General features: G+C 36.7%; 1 protein-coding gene across 2 annotated transcripts in view; it reads right to left on the reverse strand.

The window, feature by feature from the left end:
- The window catches only part of Pik3r4 (phosphoinositide-3-kinase regulatory subunit 4), an 82,067-nt gene extending 64,152 nt beyond the window's left edge, over positions 1 to 17,915 (reverse strand). Inside the window, exons 1-6 of one of the 2 annotated variants that reach the window (XM_063248978.1) lie at positions 17,490 to 17,915; positions 15,897 to 16,670; positions 8,637 to 8,770; positions 6,190 to 6,772; positions 2,742 to 2,876; positions 1,003 to 1,224 (exon numbers count right to left, since the gene is read on the reverse strand). In XM_063248978.1, coding sequence (XP_063105048.1) covers positions 1,003 to 1,224; positions 2,742 to 2,876; positions 6,190 to 6,772; positions 8,637 to 8,770; positions 15,897 to 16,629 — 1,807 coding nt within the window. In that variant the 5' untranslated portion in view covers positions 16,630 to 16,670; positions 17,490 to 17,915. The remainder of the gene's footprint in view (positions 1 to 1,002; positions 1,225 to 2,741; positions 2,877 to 6,189; positions 6,773 to 8,636; positions 8,771 to 15,896; positions 16,671 to 17,489) is intronic. The other variant, XM_063248979.1, reaches the window with a different exon arrangement.
- Positions 17,916 to 19,596: the final 1,681 nt, after the last annotated feature.

Consider the following 19,596-nt stretch of genomic DNA (forward strand, 5'->3'; position numbering starts at 1 on the left):
CCGATTTCCAATGTATAAAGTACTCTAAAAATTCTTTTGACAGCACTCAGGAAGCTGAGGCAGGAGGACTGCTGTGAGTGCAAGACCAGCCTTGGCTATGAAGTGAGCTCAAGGCCAGCCTGAACTGCATAGCAAGACCCCGTCTCAAAGACAAAAATAAATAAGTAAGTAAGTAAAAGACAAAAAAAAAAAAAATTGTTTTTGAGGATAACAGACAAGTTATTATTGTCATGGGAAATAACAGTTAATGAATACACATGGTAACGTGAATTTAGCATATAATAATTCCTAACTGACCTAACCTAAATTGAAAAGATTCAAACACTCCAGAAGAGATTGGCTATCATTCAAAAGAGAAAAACATTAAATCCCATATCAAACGTGATTTAGCCCACTTAACATCCACTTCATTTATCATTTTAAATCTAAACATAATAGGAACCATGCAGATAAGACATCTTTACATCTGAAATTTTTCAATTTACAGAAAATCAAGTATATAAATTTTTTGTAATTTATTTTCAACCTACTTATATTTTAACTACTTTCTGATTCTGAAGTAATGTGCGTCCATTGCAGAAAATCTGACAAGTGTAGAAAATATAAAGAAAAATAACCACCAGTCTCAGCCCAAGAGATTACCACTATTTATATATTAGTATATTCCAGCCTTTTTAATAAAAATTTTTACCTTTATTCAACTGGGACCACCTTTTAAGTAGACTCACTTCAGTCATTTATCAATACTTCAGGGGTACAATTCTGAAATACAGTTTCAAGTGACCACAGGCTGTTCCTTCATATGGATGTACCACAGGTTAATTACCATCCCCCTCAATCAGCTAGAATACATCACCCCAAAGTAGACACGCAGAAATACCAAGAAGTCATTCCATTATTAATGAAATTTGGTATTTTATGTCATTACCAATCCTTCACACTAAATGAATGTGACAGTGTAGTTTATCATCTTAAAAGATGAATTTAAAAACTAAGACATACCAACTATACTATCAAAGAAAGCTCCACGCAGGTGCCAATCATTCTTATCATTTAGGAAAGTGATCATGTGAGACAACAAAACATCATTGGCTTTCTGACGTCCAAAGAATACACAGAGCCGTGTTATGCCATTTTCCATTAAAGTCTGTTTCACAATATTTTCAGGATCACTTAACAAAGTGACAACTTTCTGCTGGACCATTTCATGCAAGGCTTGGAGCTCTACAAACAAACAAACAAAAAGCTAGGATCAATTTTTTTCCCTATGCATACACATCTTTTTTCTTACACTTGGAATAACAAAATGACAACAGAAACTACCAGGAATGTCTATAATATAATCACTAAGCTTTTCCACTATTCCAATTGCTGAAGGATGTGAAACTGAAACTTAAACTGAAGAATATCCTAACGTGCAGATGCCTAACATTCACTAATTCAATAGCTCCATCTAAAACTCATGAAGAAAGGCAGTTTGATACACCAGAAAGGAGACCACTCTACCTCCAAAAGATCAACTTAACCAAGGGCTTGCAAATACAAGACAGGTTCAGGATGCAATATGATGGTACTGAGCAATATTATTAGAAAGTATTCTCAAGAGTTGGTTTAGTATTTTTTAGAAAGCCAGTAAATATACTTGTGAGTGCTAGAAACACATGATTTATCAGGTCAGCCTTCTCTGATCTTATCTCCTACCCACCTACCCCTTTTCAAATATTATTTAGTTATCTGTCTTTCCCTTACAATGATCTAAGTGTGAGAACATGGCTCATTTGGTTTTATTCACCACCATATCATAACTGCTTGAAGCAAGTTCATAACTGATGCAAAGCAAAGATTTAATAATTATCTGCTGACTGAATGAAAAGAGGCCATTGCTGCTCCACCTGACTACTCTTAAAAGAAAAGGAGTCTGGTGCCCAGAAGTTTGAATATGTAAATTCACTGTTTAAAAGGGTCCAACTTTCATTGTTGTTTTCCATAGCATACAAATGTATGGATTGTATTCTCTAGGTTTTCTTCCTCTAGAACCATTGTGAAGCAAATCCAGTATATTATTTTACTTCTAAATCTTTCAACAAGCATTAACTAAAAGCCTGCCTGGCAAGTGCAAGGTCATGAGTTCAATCTCTGGTGAATGAATGAATGAAAGAAAGAAACTTAAAAAAAAAAAAGCATTAACTAAAAAATGTTAAAAGCTGAATGGCTCTGAAGAAATCTAAGGCAAAGACCACAGTAAGTTGATTATATATTTGTACCTTCAGGGGAAGGCAATGGCTTTTGATGTGTAAATAAATCAAAGACAGCATGAAATGAAAATAATTTAAGTAATCTCAAAATGCATTCACACAAGTAATACGGTTTAAGACTCTTTAGCCATCATGTTTCCATTTTTTATGAGAATCATGTAATTCAGGAACTCTGCTGTTCACACAAATCAATTCTGGCTGAAGAACAATTAAGTTTGGATAATGGTGACAAGTGGATTATTTTCTACCTAGACAATAATATATGAATATATGAAAACAGAACAAAACATCTTACATGAAAACTGCAAATGACAATTTTTGAAATTTAGCTAACAATTCATTCTAAATATAAGAGTGGCCAGGGATTTAGCTCAGTTGCGCAAGCTCCTGCCTGGCAAGTGTGAGGTCGTGAGTTTGATCCTTGGTATGCAATCAATCAATCAATCAATAAATAAATAAATAAATGCTAGAAAGAAATTATACAACCTGTGTCATAATTTCCATTTGGCTGTGTAACTTCATCTATTTCTTCACTATTAGGGTCATTTTCCATGTTAAGATTTTTTAACTGTACTAATTCCAGAAATCTCAGAGCTGTTTCTGCCAGCAAAGCTATGTTTTCTGTAAGAAAGAAAAATGAGGGTTAGGGGTAATTATAACCTTAGGTCATTTTGATGCTTACACTTTTTCCTTCCTTGGTCTTTATATATACAAATAATAATAAAACTAAAAAAAAACCTAGGACACTCCAGTTTAACAACCAGAATTTTAGTAACTATTCTTATAACTGTAATTCTCTCCTAACTGCCAGGTTCAGTAATTAAATGGCTTTAAAAAAAATACAAAAATAACTCGAGATATTACACCCAGATCTAATGAGGCAAAAAAAAAAGAATGAAAAATGTTTAATCCTACAAAGACTTATCCTTCACAAGCGCCTGCTTGGCAAGCACAAGATCATGAGTTCAATCCCTGGTACTAAAAAACCAAAAAATACCTATCCTTTAAAAACACCTTCACAAGTGAGAGACACTAGACAGATAGACTGTTCACATTAAAACCACCAATCCAGCTGGACTCTAGAATCAGACATGTGCTCACATCTCAACCCTGCAACTTACTGTTTTAAGCAGTCTGAGTCTCAGTTTCTTCACACATAGTGAGGAGTCACAGTTACCTCAAAGAGCAGTTATAACACTAAATCAACCACTGTTACCCTCCAAACAATACTCTAAAGTTCTTAGTGGACCAAACCATGAGTGTGTCTGCCACTCTTCTGCAGTTGTCCATATATTTTCTTCTTTTTCTGGAAATCTATTAATACTCCTCACCACTACTAGTTGATTTCTAATTTCTGCTGTCACGTTTACCAGCAAGTTCATCAGCTCTTATCTTATATTTCCATAATATTTGTATGTATTCACTTGTATTTATTGCTGTTGTCTGTATTCTTCCTTACCTCCCACTTCTCATGACCATAACCATATACTCCTCCCCCTTAGCAGTGAATTGCACTGAATATAAAGTTTGCATCAAACTTAAAATAAGACTCACTTTTCCCCTACTATTTAATATCTGTGGAAGAAAACACACCCTACAGTAACTGGGATCTGACGCTAATAAACACAGTGATTGCCTTCATTTTGGGTCCCACTGCCCACTACTGCCAGGTTCAAACTGCTGTGAACAGAACAAATAGCTCCAAGTAAGCACGATGTTAATACCCTGTAATGCCTGCTCATTCTCAAGATGGGAAATTTCTAGGCCATGACCTGATAAGCCAAAATTTTGATGAAATCTCCACTTCAATGAATACAGCTGTCCCCTCATGACCCTGGAACAATAATGTAGAACCCTCCCAGACACTCAAAAGCCATGGATGCTCAAGTCCCTTACACAGAGTGGCACAGTATTTATAAGCAATATGCACATCCTCCCTTATTCTTTAAATCCTCCCTAAACTACTTTGAAACTTAGTAAGATGCTACTTAAATAGTTGTTTTACTATATTATTTATGGAGTAATGAAAAAAGTCTGGATATGTTCAATAAAGACATGCTTTTCCCAAGTACTTTTGTTCTAAAATTGGTTAAACCCAAGGATGTAGGCTATGAAGGAACAGCTACATTATCTTTATCAGGAAGTCTCTTACTTTCCTGGGCACTTCTAAATTTAAGTACATATTCTTATATCCCCATTTAAGTTCATATAAAAAAAACACCTGAAAGTTTATTTTACACAGGTACAAATATATACCATCAATATTTTAAAGGAAAAAGTGATTTTTAAACTTTTACTATAACTGCTGACATGTGTGGTTTAATAATATTTAACTCAAAGTTCAAATCAACCTTGGGCTCTACTTTAAAAGGCTGCTTTAGAGGCTGAGGCAGGAGAATCACTGCAAATTTGAGACTAGCCTGTGATACAAAGTGAGCTCAAGACCTGTTAACTGCATAGCGAAATACTGTCTCAAACATACACAAGGTGCAGACACTGATGCTGGGTTATTGTAAACTCACCAAACAGATCCAGAAGACTAAAGAAAAGCATGATTGGCTTTGAAGCCTAAAAACTGGAAATTAGATCTGATGTACTTGGGTCATGTTATTTAGCCTTTAACCCCAATATCCTAACCTTTAAAATGAAGATAATGGAACATTATTGCTTAAGATTGTTGCAAGGGTTAGCTGTAAGACTTTACAACTAACCACTGTAGTAATTATGAATGGCAAAGACACTGATACCCACAAGAGTTTTTTTCAATAAATTGTAGCTACTACTGTATACTCTGATGCTACAGATAGTAGTAACTAGATGAATATGCTAATATGGCACTGTACATTAGAACATCATCTATTTAATACAATTCAGAAAATACTTTGAGCTAAAAGTACAGAAATAAAACTCTGATAAGAAAGACACAGCTTGTTTTTAAAAACTTACAAACTTTAATTTAACTTGACTTTACCTGGTTCTATTGTTTTTGCCAAGTAAATCAGAAATACACATCATAAACAATAAACTCAAATATACCATAAGGCAGAGAGATAAATACAAATAAATATATAGACACAGACACAGACATAGACTTAGCCACAGACACAGACAGAATTAGAACATTCAACCGTCACCAGTCCCTTTGTGGATATGCCTTGAGGTAACACTAGGGTCAAAGACCACTGTTCACATATTCCATTAAAATAATGGCAAGCAAATCATAAAGAACTAAGCAAGTTCCTTTTTTAAAAAGTGACAAAATCCTCACCAAATACATGCTATATATTATTTACAAAGACTTCAAAATAGAAACTCTGATTTCCACAAGACTATTATAGAAATAAATTATCTTTATGAAAATACCTCAATGGTATTTTCTATGCTGAAATGGCATTTAGAAATCCAGGTGCTAAAAGAATGAACCTGTATTTATGAGTGGAAATTACAAACAAAACAGGTAGGTACATACAACACACTCACAAATAAGCCACATGTCCTAAGCACCAGAGTAACTGGAAGAACCTTAAAATTCAAAAAGTGAAGTGTGTCAGTTCTTTCAAGATCAAATTACTCAGCAAAATTCATCCTTTTCAACAGCAATAGACTATGGTATCCCAAAGCTAAGAGGCAAACAAATGTATCTGTTCAAAGAAATTTTTGTGCAAGCCTAAATATACTAGATCAGAAGCATACACTTACAAACATCAGTCTTACTCCAAATTATTGGACTAAACACAAGATTTTTATTTTTCACTTGCTAATTCTGACCAGAAATAAAAGAACAACCAAAAGCAGAGTTTCAGAAACAGAATAGCTATAAATATTATTAAAATCCACATAAATAGTTCAAAGAGCAAAGAAATCAGAGAAAAAAAAAAGTATTACGGTCATTAAAAATACTTAAATGGCCATGATTTTGACAACAAAATCTTACCCGCATAGGCCAGCCTAACAATAGTAGCATCATCTTGGGCTAAGTGGGCTATTCCTGGAAGAATGTATTCTGGATAGATATTGATATCATTTCGAGGAACTTCTTTGACAAGGGCAAGAACTTTGGTCAATGTTCTCAAAGCTTCAGCTCTCACTCTAGGCACAGAGTCACTGCTGAAATGCAAAAGATAGGGAGTAATACGATCCAAAAGGATTTCTACACTTAATCTTGGCGCTAAGTGGAGAATAAGTTCCAAAGCTGCAAGTTTGGAATCACAGTACTTCAGGGTCTGTAGGCAGGATGTTATCACCGACACCAAGATAACTAGCCCATGTTCCTTAGGCTCTCCTTCTGCTTTTTCTGGCAGATCGCGTCCACAGAGATTGTGAATAATGTTGCCCAAATCCTTCCGTATAACCAGAATACGCTCATCTGCAGAAAGAAATGTTTCCTTGGCAAACTGGGCCATGTAAGGCTGAAGGAAAGTATAAAATATCTCAGGAAACGCATTGCCACGCTGTTGCTTTAAGTAATCTTCAGCCTCTAAACGTTTATCTGGCTCTCGATGAATCATCTGAGTTACCTATGCAAAGGAGATAGGATAAAGGCAATAAAAATAGACTTAAAAACAGGAAATGAAACCACACAAAAGGTACAAGGGTAATTTATATGTAATTAAAAGGATTTCTGAAATAATTTTGACTATTCTTACCTGACCCAACTACTTTTAGAACCCAAATACTAAATAATACCCATCTCTATCGTCCTAGAAAGCAACAGGAAATTACAGAAGACCTGACACCCAAAGAAGAAGTTATACACTATTCAATATTCCCCCCTTATTATTAAGATAAGGAAATAATATATTTCTGCCCACAACTCAGGAATTCTTAAAACTTTTCTGAGCAAGAAATACCACTGAGATGCTGAAGAACGAAATGGATCTAGAGACAGAAAAAAAGTCAAAGTACATTTGCACAAGAAAAATACACAAAAATGCGTAACTTCTGCACACAAAACTTCATGCAACCCTAAAAGTAATCACAACTCCTAAAATTCATTTACATATCCCTAGTTCAGAGTGCTGTTTTAAAACCTTACTGCCACAAATTCAAAGAAATAACACATGATTTAAGAGCAGCTATAAGGTTTGGTCAAAAGATCTATCAGTGATTTAAATTTTTCAAATAATGTAAAACATAGTCTGGAGTATAGTGAAATGGCACAGTACTTGCTTAAAATGTACAAGTCCCGGGTTTAATCCAGGACAGATACTTTAAACAGGATCTGAGGACACAACACATACAAAGTCCTGCATTCCATCCCCACCACCAGCCCTGCATACCATCCCCACCACAAAAAAATACGTACAACAATATATAAAAGAAACATTAAATTGTGTGAATGCTAGAAATGATACACCTAACTTGAATTTATCCTAAATTCTAGTATAGTAAGACAATATTTTTTTAAATACACTCAACATAGTTTATTACATAAATATCATAAAAATATATTTCATTATTTGACCTTTCTGTTTATATTCTAAACAAGACTAACACTGAACTTGGAAAAATCAACTCTACTATAGGGAAAAGTGACTAACGAGAATTTTACCTTTGGTTGAAGCCTTGAAGACTAAACAAATTTTCCCCTTTCACAGTAAAAGACCACAATATAAGACCACAGTCATAAAGTTACACGACAAACAATACCACACCCAAAGACAGGTATGCTGACTTCTAATCCATGCACTATTCTCTCGACATGAGCTACAGTGTCTTCCTCTACAGAATATCATTTTTAGGATTTGCCATCTTTAAGAGAAATTAAAATATATTCTGTATTTCCCTATTTTACTAGAGTATTTTAAACATATAATCTTTTCTATGACTCAATTATTATCACAAACACCAATTACCACAAGACTAGCTTCGCAAAGATGCTCTCAAACAGTAACATAGATACTCGGCTTATACTCTCTCTCGCAGAATTCCCCACGCCTGCGCTGCAGTACCAGCCTATGATTTCATAGTCCCCCTTCCGGAACTGCCCCATTTGTTTCTCTGTGAAATGGCCTTATGCTGCTGTAGTAGACCAAAATTAATGTTGTTTTCATCTCAGGTATCTATCTTCTCTATTTCTTACTAAGAAGCACTATACAGGACAACCCATCCAAAACCCAGGGACATCCTCCCAAATCTGTCCAAGGCTGAGCTGAAGATTATACAAGATAAACAGATGTTCTTTTTTTTTTAAAGTCAAATGAGCTCTGTGCCTAAGAGGAAAAAATAGCACCTTTCTCCTCCACAAAACAACAAGCCGCTCTTTGTATTCTATTGTGCTTCACTGCTTTGTTCCAAATGTAAAGCATGACACAAAGCTGGCTACAAGTGGGGACAAAGTGCTACTAAAGATTTCACAGCAAATATTTGTAGCATAGTTACCAGTTCCCTGATACTGAGATCTTCAATTTTATTTAGCACTTGTTCGGGGAAAAAATGTCCATTTCTGTAAGCCAAAAGCTGAGAGAGATCAAACAGTGGTACACCTTCTGTAAAAAGTTCAGCTATCACACAACCTGGAAAATATGAAGTAAAATTCCATTAGAAATAACATACAAGAGCACCTGTAATATAAATCAGAATTCACAAAATTCATGAACCTTAAAACGCAAAACCTAAAGTAAAATGAATTTATTTAAGTTTTATGTGACATACAACTACAATCAAATAGTATCTACTACTTGATGATGTTTTTAAAGTATGAAGTCAAAACAAGGCCATTCAATTTTTCTCCCACATAAAAATATTACTAAAAGTACTCCACAGTTCTACAATTTACAACGGTAACATAATATATATATTATATACACATACACATTTACATGAAGAAATTAGGAGAAGAATTTTTAAAAGAACCTTTGTAAAAAGATAACGAAAGCAATTTCATTGAGTTATTATGACATGCATTTAACAGTCTTAGACACTCTTAAATGAAAGGTGGTCCCACTGCATAAAATGCTCTGTGCATAAAATGCTATGTCCCCAAGTATCAATGTGCCTTAAACCTCCACCTCCTTCAAATATGTACTCAATGTCATTTTAGCAGTAAGACCTTTTTTTTAATCACTTATTTAAAACTGCAAGTCCCACCACAATTGCCTACCCTCCTCACCTGGTATAATTCTTTTCCTTTCCTTTTTACTTTTTTTTCACACACGAACTTACAGATCATACAGAGTCTGCCAAAAAAATACACATCAGGAAAAGAAAACCTTATATAAATACTCTAATATTAAATTTATTGAAACATTGTGAGCTTAACACAAGTTACCACTGGCCTCTACAGTTACAAGAAGTACTCAAAGTGGTGGCCACTAGCTTCTAGACATTGTTAGTACAGCAAACCACTGAAGTATGTATAATTTTTGCCAGACTCTATTTTACATTCTTTATTATGTATATGTCCAACAGAATACAAACTCCATGAGGAAGAGGTTTTCTTCTATTTTGTCCATTTAGAAATCCCCAGCAACTAAGGTAATTCCTGACGTCTAACATTTAGTAAATGGGTTAAATTTCTATCACTACGGTATCAATTTTAGGAAAGCAAAACAAAGACTTTAAACAATAGTTTTCAAGAACAATGGAAGACTTGAACAACACTATAAACCAACTAGACTAACAAACACCACAGAACATTCCCCCTACCAGAACACACACTGACGTCTATGAGACATTCTCCACACCACATCTATACTAGACCATGAAACAAGACACAACGCTAGGGGTTTGGATCTGGGCTGAGGATGTCCAAGATGCACTAGTTCAAATTCAGTCCTCACTGAGAGGTATTAAATTAAGAGGCTGAAAACTTCATCTGACTGTAATGCCCAGAGATGGAGCTGCTGGGAAGTATACTATGTAGATCCTAGCGTGACAAGAAGAGCCAGAGAGACTAGATAGAGATGCACGTACACACTCCCTCTCATAGGAAGCCCTACCCCACTTCAGAACTACATCAGCAAGAAGGTCAACACCAGACACAGTCCCTTGACCTTATAGTGTCAAAATCATGAGCCAAAATAAAGTAGCTCGCCTTGGTTATTTCATTAATGAAAAATGAACCCACATACTCAGAAAATTTAAAGGGACTGACACTATACAAATAATTCCTTTCAAACCAAAATGGAAAGACATATCAACAGAAGAAAATTTGAAAAATTCACTGATATACAGAAATCAAAGAACAGTCGTAAATAATTAATGGGTCAAAAGGAAATTACAAAATACTTTTGAGATGAGTAAAAATGATACACAAAAATTTTATCAATGTAACCTAACAAATGTTTTCAGAAAATGTATAGCTATAAATACCAATATTTTGAAAGGAAATATTTCAAAACCATAATTAACCTTAAGACAAAAGAAAGAAAAGCAAACATACACACATGAAATCCTTAAGATATCAGCAAACTAGATCCACGATTACACATCATGATCAAGTGGAACTATCCCAGGAATACAATAAAGTCTTTATGTGTGAATGAATGAATGAATCATATATTAGTCAATTAATAATGGAATAATCACTTCAAGAGGTGTAGAAAACAAATTTGCAAAATCCAACACTTCCGGGATAAAAGCACTCATCAGATAAAAGACAAAATTTCCCACACTTAATACCCCGATGGTGAAAAGCTGAATGCTTTCATCCTAAGATCAAGGAATCAGACAAGGATGTCAGCTGTCACCACAGGAGTCTACATACTGAAGGTGCCAGCCATCAAGAAAATGAGAAAGAAAACACACAGAACGGGTGAAGATATTTCCAAATCATGTCTTTGATAATAAGTTTATATGCAAAAATAAAGAGCTCTTATACTTCAATAATGAAAAGGCAAAAAAAATTTTTTTAAAGACAAGAGCCAGGCATGGGGGTACATACATGCCTGCAATCCCAGAACTCAGGAAGATAAGACAGGACTGGCTCATGTTTGAAGCAATCAACGACTACACAGAGTGCAAGACTAGCCTGGACTACACAGTAGGACTGTTTCGAAAAGAAAAAAAGACGTTTTCCAAAGAAAATATACGAACTGACAAGAAGCTCATAAAAAAATGCTTGAACTGCAAGTGTGGCTCAGTGGTACAGTACTTGCCAAGCATTTATAAGCCTCTCTAATGTCTCCCTGGCACCACTAAAAAAAAAAAAAAAAAAAAGTAAAAGAAAGAATATTCAGTATTCATTATTAGGAAAATGCAAATAAAAAAATAATGAACTACTACTTCACACGCACTGTGATTAGTATTTACAAAATAATATCAACAAGGATGTGAAAAAATTAATTGCTGTGGAAGATTAATTGGACACTGCTGGTGGGAAATAGCACAATTACTTTGGAAGTCTGATGATTTTCCAAAATGCTAAAGAGTTACCACATAATTCCTAACTTTACTCTGAAGTAAGTTCCAAGACACTGAAAACAAGTTCCTATCAACACCTACACATGAATGTTCATTCACAATAGTATCATGAGAAATAGCCAAAAAGCAGAAACCACAATTTCCATCATTGTGCAATGAACACCAACTCACGTAAATACCCATGCAATGAAATAATATGCAGCCATAAAATGAATGAAGTACTTATAAATACTACAAAGTTGATGAGCCTGGGAAACACCATAGTATAAGTAAAAAAAAAAAAAAGTGAATCACAAAAGATTAGACATATGAATTTTAAATTTTTAAAAATTACAGTGAAAGACAGAGTGCCACTAATTCCCTCCAAGACACTCCCCCTCACTTTATACACATCCCAATCTTGCTTGGCATTTGCTAAAGCAGTTCTACAAGCCCTTTTTGATGGGTTTCTTTAGTTTCATGGCGTGGCTGCTTTGATGTTTTCAGTGGAGTCAAAACATTTACCTTCCGTGGATACCTTTCAGTTTGGGGAAGCACCACAAGTCATATAGCACCAGATGTAGTTAACAGATGGATGACAACGTACCTCAGTGTTTTTACTTGACAGAAATTACTCTAGCATTTTGAACTGATCAGGACTCTAAGCCAGCCATGAAAAGGCATTCAAGAAAGCGGAGTCCCAAAACTTCTTCACAAAGTGGCAAGAACAACGGATGCATAGGTGTGGAGAGAGGGGCATTTCAAGGGGATTAATGGCAATGTGTCTCTTACTCATTTTTTCATTTTTAATTTAAATATTCACCATATTTTGTTTTAGCACACCACTTACTAAAGTTATAGACACAAGATGAGAAGTGTGTACTAATGGTTTCCTTTTATAGTAATGCAAATGTTACAGGGTTAGTGGTGATAGCTACACAACTCTGAATACACTAAAAACCAGTGAATTGCACAATTTAAAAAGCAAATTTATAGTGTATAAACTATACCAATAAATTTGGATTTTCTAAAAGGGTATACTATGCTATCTTGTGCAAGAAAGCTCAAAAAACTTTCAGGTATTATGTGTATAAATACAGTGTATATGTGTGCATGCATTGTGTATATATTCTGTTTATTTTTATTTTTTTGAGACAAGGTCTCGCTATGCAGTACATGCTGGCCTTGATTGTAGCCCAAACTGGTCTCAAACTTGCAAGGAACCTCCTACCTAAGCCTCCCCAGTGCACTTATGTATATTTTTTCCTTGTCCTTACAGAAATGCAAAGGCTACATCAGAAAATAATGAGGTGTTTGGAAATCTAGCTCAATGACACAGCACTTTGCAAGCATCAGAAAGTCTCTAGTTCAATATACAGCAATGCAGAAAAAAAGGAAAACAATTAGGTTGGTAACACACAAGGAAGGGGCTAATAAGATGGAAAGGATACAGAAAGTAACACTTCCCTTTTAGTGCAATTTTGACTTTGAAAACCATGCTATTATTCACGTTTTTTAAAAAAATCATTAAGAATAGAAAGAAATACAAATTGAAAAGTGAAAAGAGTGGACCTAAACGTGTTTTAACTGAACCCCATAAACACACTAAAAAAGGGCAAAAATGAAGCTGGCCATAACAAATTCTAGCCTATCACTACTCCATGTTAAGTCATAAGACTCTCCTTATCCTAAGGGGTCCCATCCATACCCTGGAGGGGAAAATGCTGCATAGAGAGAGGCCAAGAATATGCTGAAGCAGACAGGCTTTCTTGGGTTACTCCACCCAACTCTTAGCATAAAACTGTACTCAGGAGGCTGAGGCAGGAGGATCCTTAAGAGTTCCAGACTACCCTGGGCTACAAAGTGAGCTCAAGGCCAGTAGGACTTGCACATCTTGAGACTCTGTCTCAAAAAGACAAAAACAAACAAACAAACAAACAAACAAATGCAGCCTGGACTATATACAGAATGAGTTCAAGGCCAGCCTGAACTATACAGTGAGAGCACAAGGGCCTACCCTCAGCCAGAACAACGTAAGTATGTTTAGTCCCGAAAAATAAACCCTAAGCAAGAGATTTACTGAGTGCACGAAAGTGTAACACGCACAAAAATGTAGTCATCGACTCTTGAATTTTTCTTTTTAAAACACAGTGATGCTACGAAGTTCAGCCTGGCCTCAAATCCTTCTAGCATCCAGCTTCCCAGTGCTGGAATGAGGGGCATGTGGCACCATACCTGGTTCGACTCCTCAAACTTTAAATCTATGATACCCTGAAGCTAGAAAGTGATCAGATTTCTAACCAAAAAGTATTATTCACAGGTAGTTAAATTTAATATACAGAAGTGTCTTCAAGAAAAATTAGACACATGCAATGATCAACGAAGTTGAGATATAAATGGAACCAAGACATTTAAGGAGCGAGAATGGGGGACAGGAAAAGAATTAAGGTGCAGACATCTCCCAGAGCCTGTGTAGAGGCAGAGCTAGGAGGATGAAGAGTTCAAACCCAGCATGAAAACAGTGACTCAGTGAGACCACCATCCCCAAAGCGCATACAGTTCAGTTCTAGGTTCATCTCTGGTTCTGCCCCTGCAACACACACACAAATACATCCCTCAGTATTATCTTAGGAAACAGATTAGAGAACCAAATGGATCAACACACATACAATCTTGTTTAATTTTTAATTCATTAAATACACGTCTTCATTAATTAGTCACTAAAATTTGGTTTATATTTTTTCTATAGTAAACATACAGGTGAGAAAGACAGTAAACCAAACCACTGCAAAGTTTACCCAAAAAGGCACGGATGCCACAGTTCACATGGTGTTCCTTAGAGTACTATCACTATCCCACCAATTCCCTTCTCCAGCCCACAAATTCTTAAAATGATCCGGAGCCCTGGCCCAGGTACTCTGTGTATGAGAAACAATGCCTGGTTCATTTTTCCAGAAAGAGTCCACTGATTTCAACGTCTTAAGAAGAACCAAACACACAGAAGAACACTTCTCTACAAGCTATTCTTGTTAAAAACTCATTCCCTTGACTACAATTACAATCTATTTCCTAATAATTCCCGATCTCCACCTCCATTTCAAATTTTTGTTCACCAAACTTTTGTTCAGTACCAGGGACTGAACCCAGGGCCTTCGTGCAGAAGTATGATCCCACCCTTTAATATTTTTGAGAGAAGGTCTCACTAAGTTTCTAAATTACCAGGCTAGCCCCAAATTTGTGATTCTCCTGTCTCAGTCTCACTTTGCTGGGATTACATAAGTAATCCTACAAACTGGCTCACAACAAATTTATAGACAACTCCCTGTTTACATCCCCTGACATCTGCAATTTAACACACCCAAAATAGACCTCAACACCTTTCCATTCCCTTATGTTCTAATTTAGGACCTGCACTACCACCACTTTCTCAAAGGGAAAAGGGAGCTCAGAGTGAGTCCACCTTCCAATCACAAAACTAAGGATTCCACTGTCCCTTAAATATTACTTCACCCCTTCCAAACTGCAGCAACCCTAAAGCAGTCATAATCATGTCTTATCTGAACTGTAGCAGTTTTCTCCTAAATTGCTTTCCCATCTCCAGTGTGGATATCCAGCAAAAGACTCTATGCTATGACATTCTCTCTAAAACAAATATCTGATACATTATCATGGGCAGATCCTTTCTTACTTTACACTGTGTTCCATATATAAGCTACTTGAAGTGTCCTAGTATACTAGCATGTACTCTGCTCTTTTACCCTTTGTATAAGCACCTCTGTCCAAAACAAACTATGCTACCTAAAGGTCTTGTCCGGCTCTACGCCATCCTCCTGATAAAGGACTTTCTTAATCCTGCCCTCCTAATCATCATGCCTATGAAGACCTATTTAAGTATACATGTGATTCTGTAACAGCATCATAGTTTACCACCATCAGAGCAAATACTGATATAAAAATGTTCTTTTTCAGTATCTACCTCCATATGAAGGTGTGAATATCCTGAAATGAGGAACATGTATTATCCATCTAGACTGCCAGCACTTGGACCGTTAACTGAACACTACAACAGAGGTAAACATTTAAACACTGTATTTTTAAGTGTTTAAATAAATGAAATGCTCTTTGCATTTCATAGGCAATTAACCATGTCCAAGGAAGACACCATCAATCCAAAGTAGTGTAAGGGTGCACACCAAAAAATTATTTTTGAATAGCCAGTCACCTTTTAAAAAGTTATTCTATTTTTGACCGTTAAAACACAGAAACGTGCAAATTCATAAATATGACCAACGCAAATACCTGCTGAAAAGATGTCCATTGCTCTTTTCAACTCTCCTCTTGTTCTCTGATTACTATTTAAGTCCACAAGTGGAGTTGAAGGATCTCTCATGCATTCTAACTCAGTGGCAAACATACCACCATCCACAAAGCGTTCAGGAGCAATATAGCAAGTCCTTCTCCTTGAAGTGTCAAAGAAATAGTTGAAATCTGCTGGGTTGTCCTCTGGAAGATATGTAGGTTTAAAACTGGCAAAATCAGTTAGAAGAACCCAGTTCCAACTGGTGACCATCACATTCTCAGTCTTGATATCCCCATGACGGACTCCAGATTTGTGTGCTTGGTCCACCGCTGTGAGGATCTGGAAGGCGATCCAGCGCTTCTCAATGTTATTTAAGAATGGCCGAGTACTGATGCGGTCATACAGGTTATCTCGCACATACTGCCTAAACAGCATAGCTGCTTTCTCAGATGCTTTCTCTGCTGCTTTCTGGAAAGGTAGACAATTCTGTGCAGAATTAAGTCTGATTTTCAGTTCCTCCAGCTCTTGTTTATAGCTGGTTAAAGGCAACGTGGGATCCTGAATTGCAAAAACTTTCACAACCACCAAGCCTTCTCGGTGCTTTGCTCGAGCAACTTTAAAAAATCGAGTACTCCCTAGGCTTTTATCATACTCAAAGTCATGGATGTCTGAGAAGTAACTCTCCACAGACAGGATCTGTGAAGGAGCAATGCCAGCAAGTTGATTTCCCATGATGGCAAACACTTCTGGGTCAGTAAAGTAGGTGACCGCACCTATTTAAAAGCAAGAAAAGAAAAAGGGGTAAAGAAACAATGAGGCAAAGAAACACCGTAATTCAGACTTTCAAAAGTTGTATTTCTTCTCCACTGAGCACACAGTACCAAGCCTTCTAAGCAGTCTGGAAATTAGGCACATTTATCTAGAAAGAAATCTGCATTTTATCTTAAAAGTCGGTGTTATTTCATGTCTTCCTTTCCTAGAATTGAACTATAAGTAGGTTTCTTGGACATTAAATTGAAAATGTGACACTGTGTACTTACTGATGACTGGATTTAAAATATTAATGAGTCATTACTGTATTTTCAGTACAGTGCTCGGGATTACAAGGATCAAAAAAGGACTACATAACAAAGTCCTGTAAGAATCGTAGTTTTCTGAGAGTTAAGAAACAGAACCACTTTTTTCGTTTTTTTAATAGGTACCAAGGATCGAACTCACGACTGCCTGCTTGCAAGGCAGGCGCTTATGCCGCTGAGCTAAATCCCCAGCCCCAACAAAACCACTTTTTAAAAATCAAATAAAAAATAAGTCACTGAATTTCTAAAATGATCAAGCTAAAATCTACAAGATCATTATCGCTAGGGCCCTCTCTTGTAATTACCGTGTGTAATTCCACCCACCTACACAAAATGCAAACTCCTCTGGTTAATAACACGAAGAAACCCTGCCAGAGATAAGGAAAAGCCAAAAGACACAGTTTCCTAATCCAGGTTCTGCAGAAAATAAATCCGCTCACCACCTCCCAAACACACCCCTATGCGAGCCCGACCCCAACCCCACATTCGCGGCTTTGCGCGCAAGTAAACCAATACCGTGGGCCTCCGGCAATGATCAAAAATCGCTCCGGGGCTCACAGCGTGGTCATGGCAGAACACTTCGGGATCTAGCAGGCAAAGGTGTCTCTACGCGGGGTCTTCCTTCAAAGCAGGAGAAGCAAAGTTGAGAAGAAAACGTAGGAATGTCCCAATCTGCAGGGACGCAGGAGGGCCCCAGCACAGACGAAGGGCGTCCACAGACACCCAGCTGGTTGCCCCCGCCAGCTCCTTCTCCTGAGGGTCTCGCGTTCCTGGGTGTCGGCTTCCCCGCGCACGTGTCGCTGAACCCCTCAGAGGCTTCCACCATCGAACCAGGAGAGAGAACGCGGGAAGAACATAGAGAACGCCAGTTTCAGCAAAAACACTACACTCGCTTCTGTTGCAGGAAGCGCCGAACTCCCGGGAAAGTGCTCGGTCTGACATCACTTCCGGTCAGGAGCGGAAGTAGCGGGTGAGATTTGAGGAAGAAGGCTGGTTGCTAGGAAACGAGGCAGCCAACCGTGATCGCTTCGGAAGACTGAAGAAAACATTTTCTCACTCCCAAACTCTGACAACCGCCTAGAATGTGCTTAAACATCCCTTTACCTCCTGTATACGAGAACACAGTTTAAGAAAACAGTATATTTAGGTAGTTAAAAAAAAAAAACCCAAACTGGATTTTCAGGGTATTGAGATGTAATTTACATATAAAGTTTAAACTATTCAGTTTAAGAAATATAAATCAGTGTTTTTTCCTGGTGGAGTACTTTCCTATCCAGTGCGAGACCCTGGATTCAAGCTCCAGCTCTGTCAAATAGAGGAAATAAACAGTTTTCAGTATATTTACAGAGCTGTAAAAATCATTTGTATGATCTAATTTTAGAGCATTTTCATTACACTAAAATGAAACCCAAAAGCCTTTAATGGTCACTTCCTGTTTTATTTTCCCTTCCCTTCCCAGCCTTAGGCAATCACCAATCTACTGACACTTGCCTATCCTGGACACTATATATAAATAGTCCATGATATGTAGTCTTTGTGACTGACTTCTCTCAATTTGTCTAATGTTTTTGAGGATTATCACTGCGGTGGCTCCTATCAGTACTTTTTTCTTCTTGCTACCAAACATTCCACACTATAGTACACACATTTTCTTTGTCCATCTGTCAGCTGATGCTATTTAGGTTGTTTTCAGTTTGCGTTATTGTAAATAATGCTGATAGAGATATTCATGTGTTTATCTTTGTGTAGTCAAGTGTATTCAGGCATATACTTTCAGGCATAAACTTTATGCCTGCTTTCAGGCATAAACCAAGAAGTAAAATTTTGGGCTCATTGTGTTTAACATTTTTAGAAATTGCCAAACTGTTTTCCAAAGTACATGGGCTATTTTGCTTTCCCATCAGCAATGTATCAGGGCTCCAATTTCTGTATGTTCTCACTTGGTTTATCTATTTTTTAATAAGCCATTCTAGAGGGTGTGAAGTAGTATCACATTATGGTTCTGGTTTACATTTGCAAAATGACCGATGATGTTGAGCAATTCTTCATTTGTATATATCTTCATTGGAGAAATGGCTATTTAAAATTTTCAGCCATTTTAATTGGTTTATTCATCTTTTAATTATTAAATTGTAGCTCTTCATATAGTCAGGATACAAAATGCCTAGCCAGCGATATGATTTTGTAAATATCACCCCTCTGTCTTGTCACTTCACATTCTTGAAAATGTTTTTTGAAATACAGAATGTTGTGATACAAAGCCAAATCTTTTGTATCATCTGTGGAATATCCTTCCTCTATTCTCTATCACTGTAGGCTGAACTATCCATTACATTCCTCAAACTATAAATTTGGAAGTCATCCTTGATATCATCCTTCTCTCTCCCTTCCTCTGCCACCCCACATTCCTTCCATTCAGTAATCACCTGTTCCTGCTGAAGCACCTCCAAAATACACCTGGAACCCATATACACTGAGGGCTGAGATCAAGCAGCTGTCATTGTCATTATGTCTGGATTTGGAAAATTGCACCAGAAGGACATTCACCACCATGATACTGTTTCTATGTTCTCTCATAGTTCTTTTGAATCTTTTATGGTTTAATTTTGTGCCCTTAAGTTTC

This window comes from Cavia porcellus, unplaced genomic scaffold (genome assembly GCF_034190915.1).
Source record: "Cavia porcellus strain 051 isolate PalLab524CR breed Dunkin Hartley unplaced genomic scaffold, mCavPor4.1 scaffold_5, whole genome shotgun sequence".
Lineage (NCBI taxonomy): Eukaryota > Metazoa > Chordata > Mammalia > Rodentia > Caviidae > Cavia > Cavia porcellus.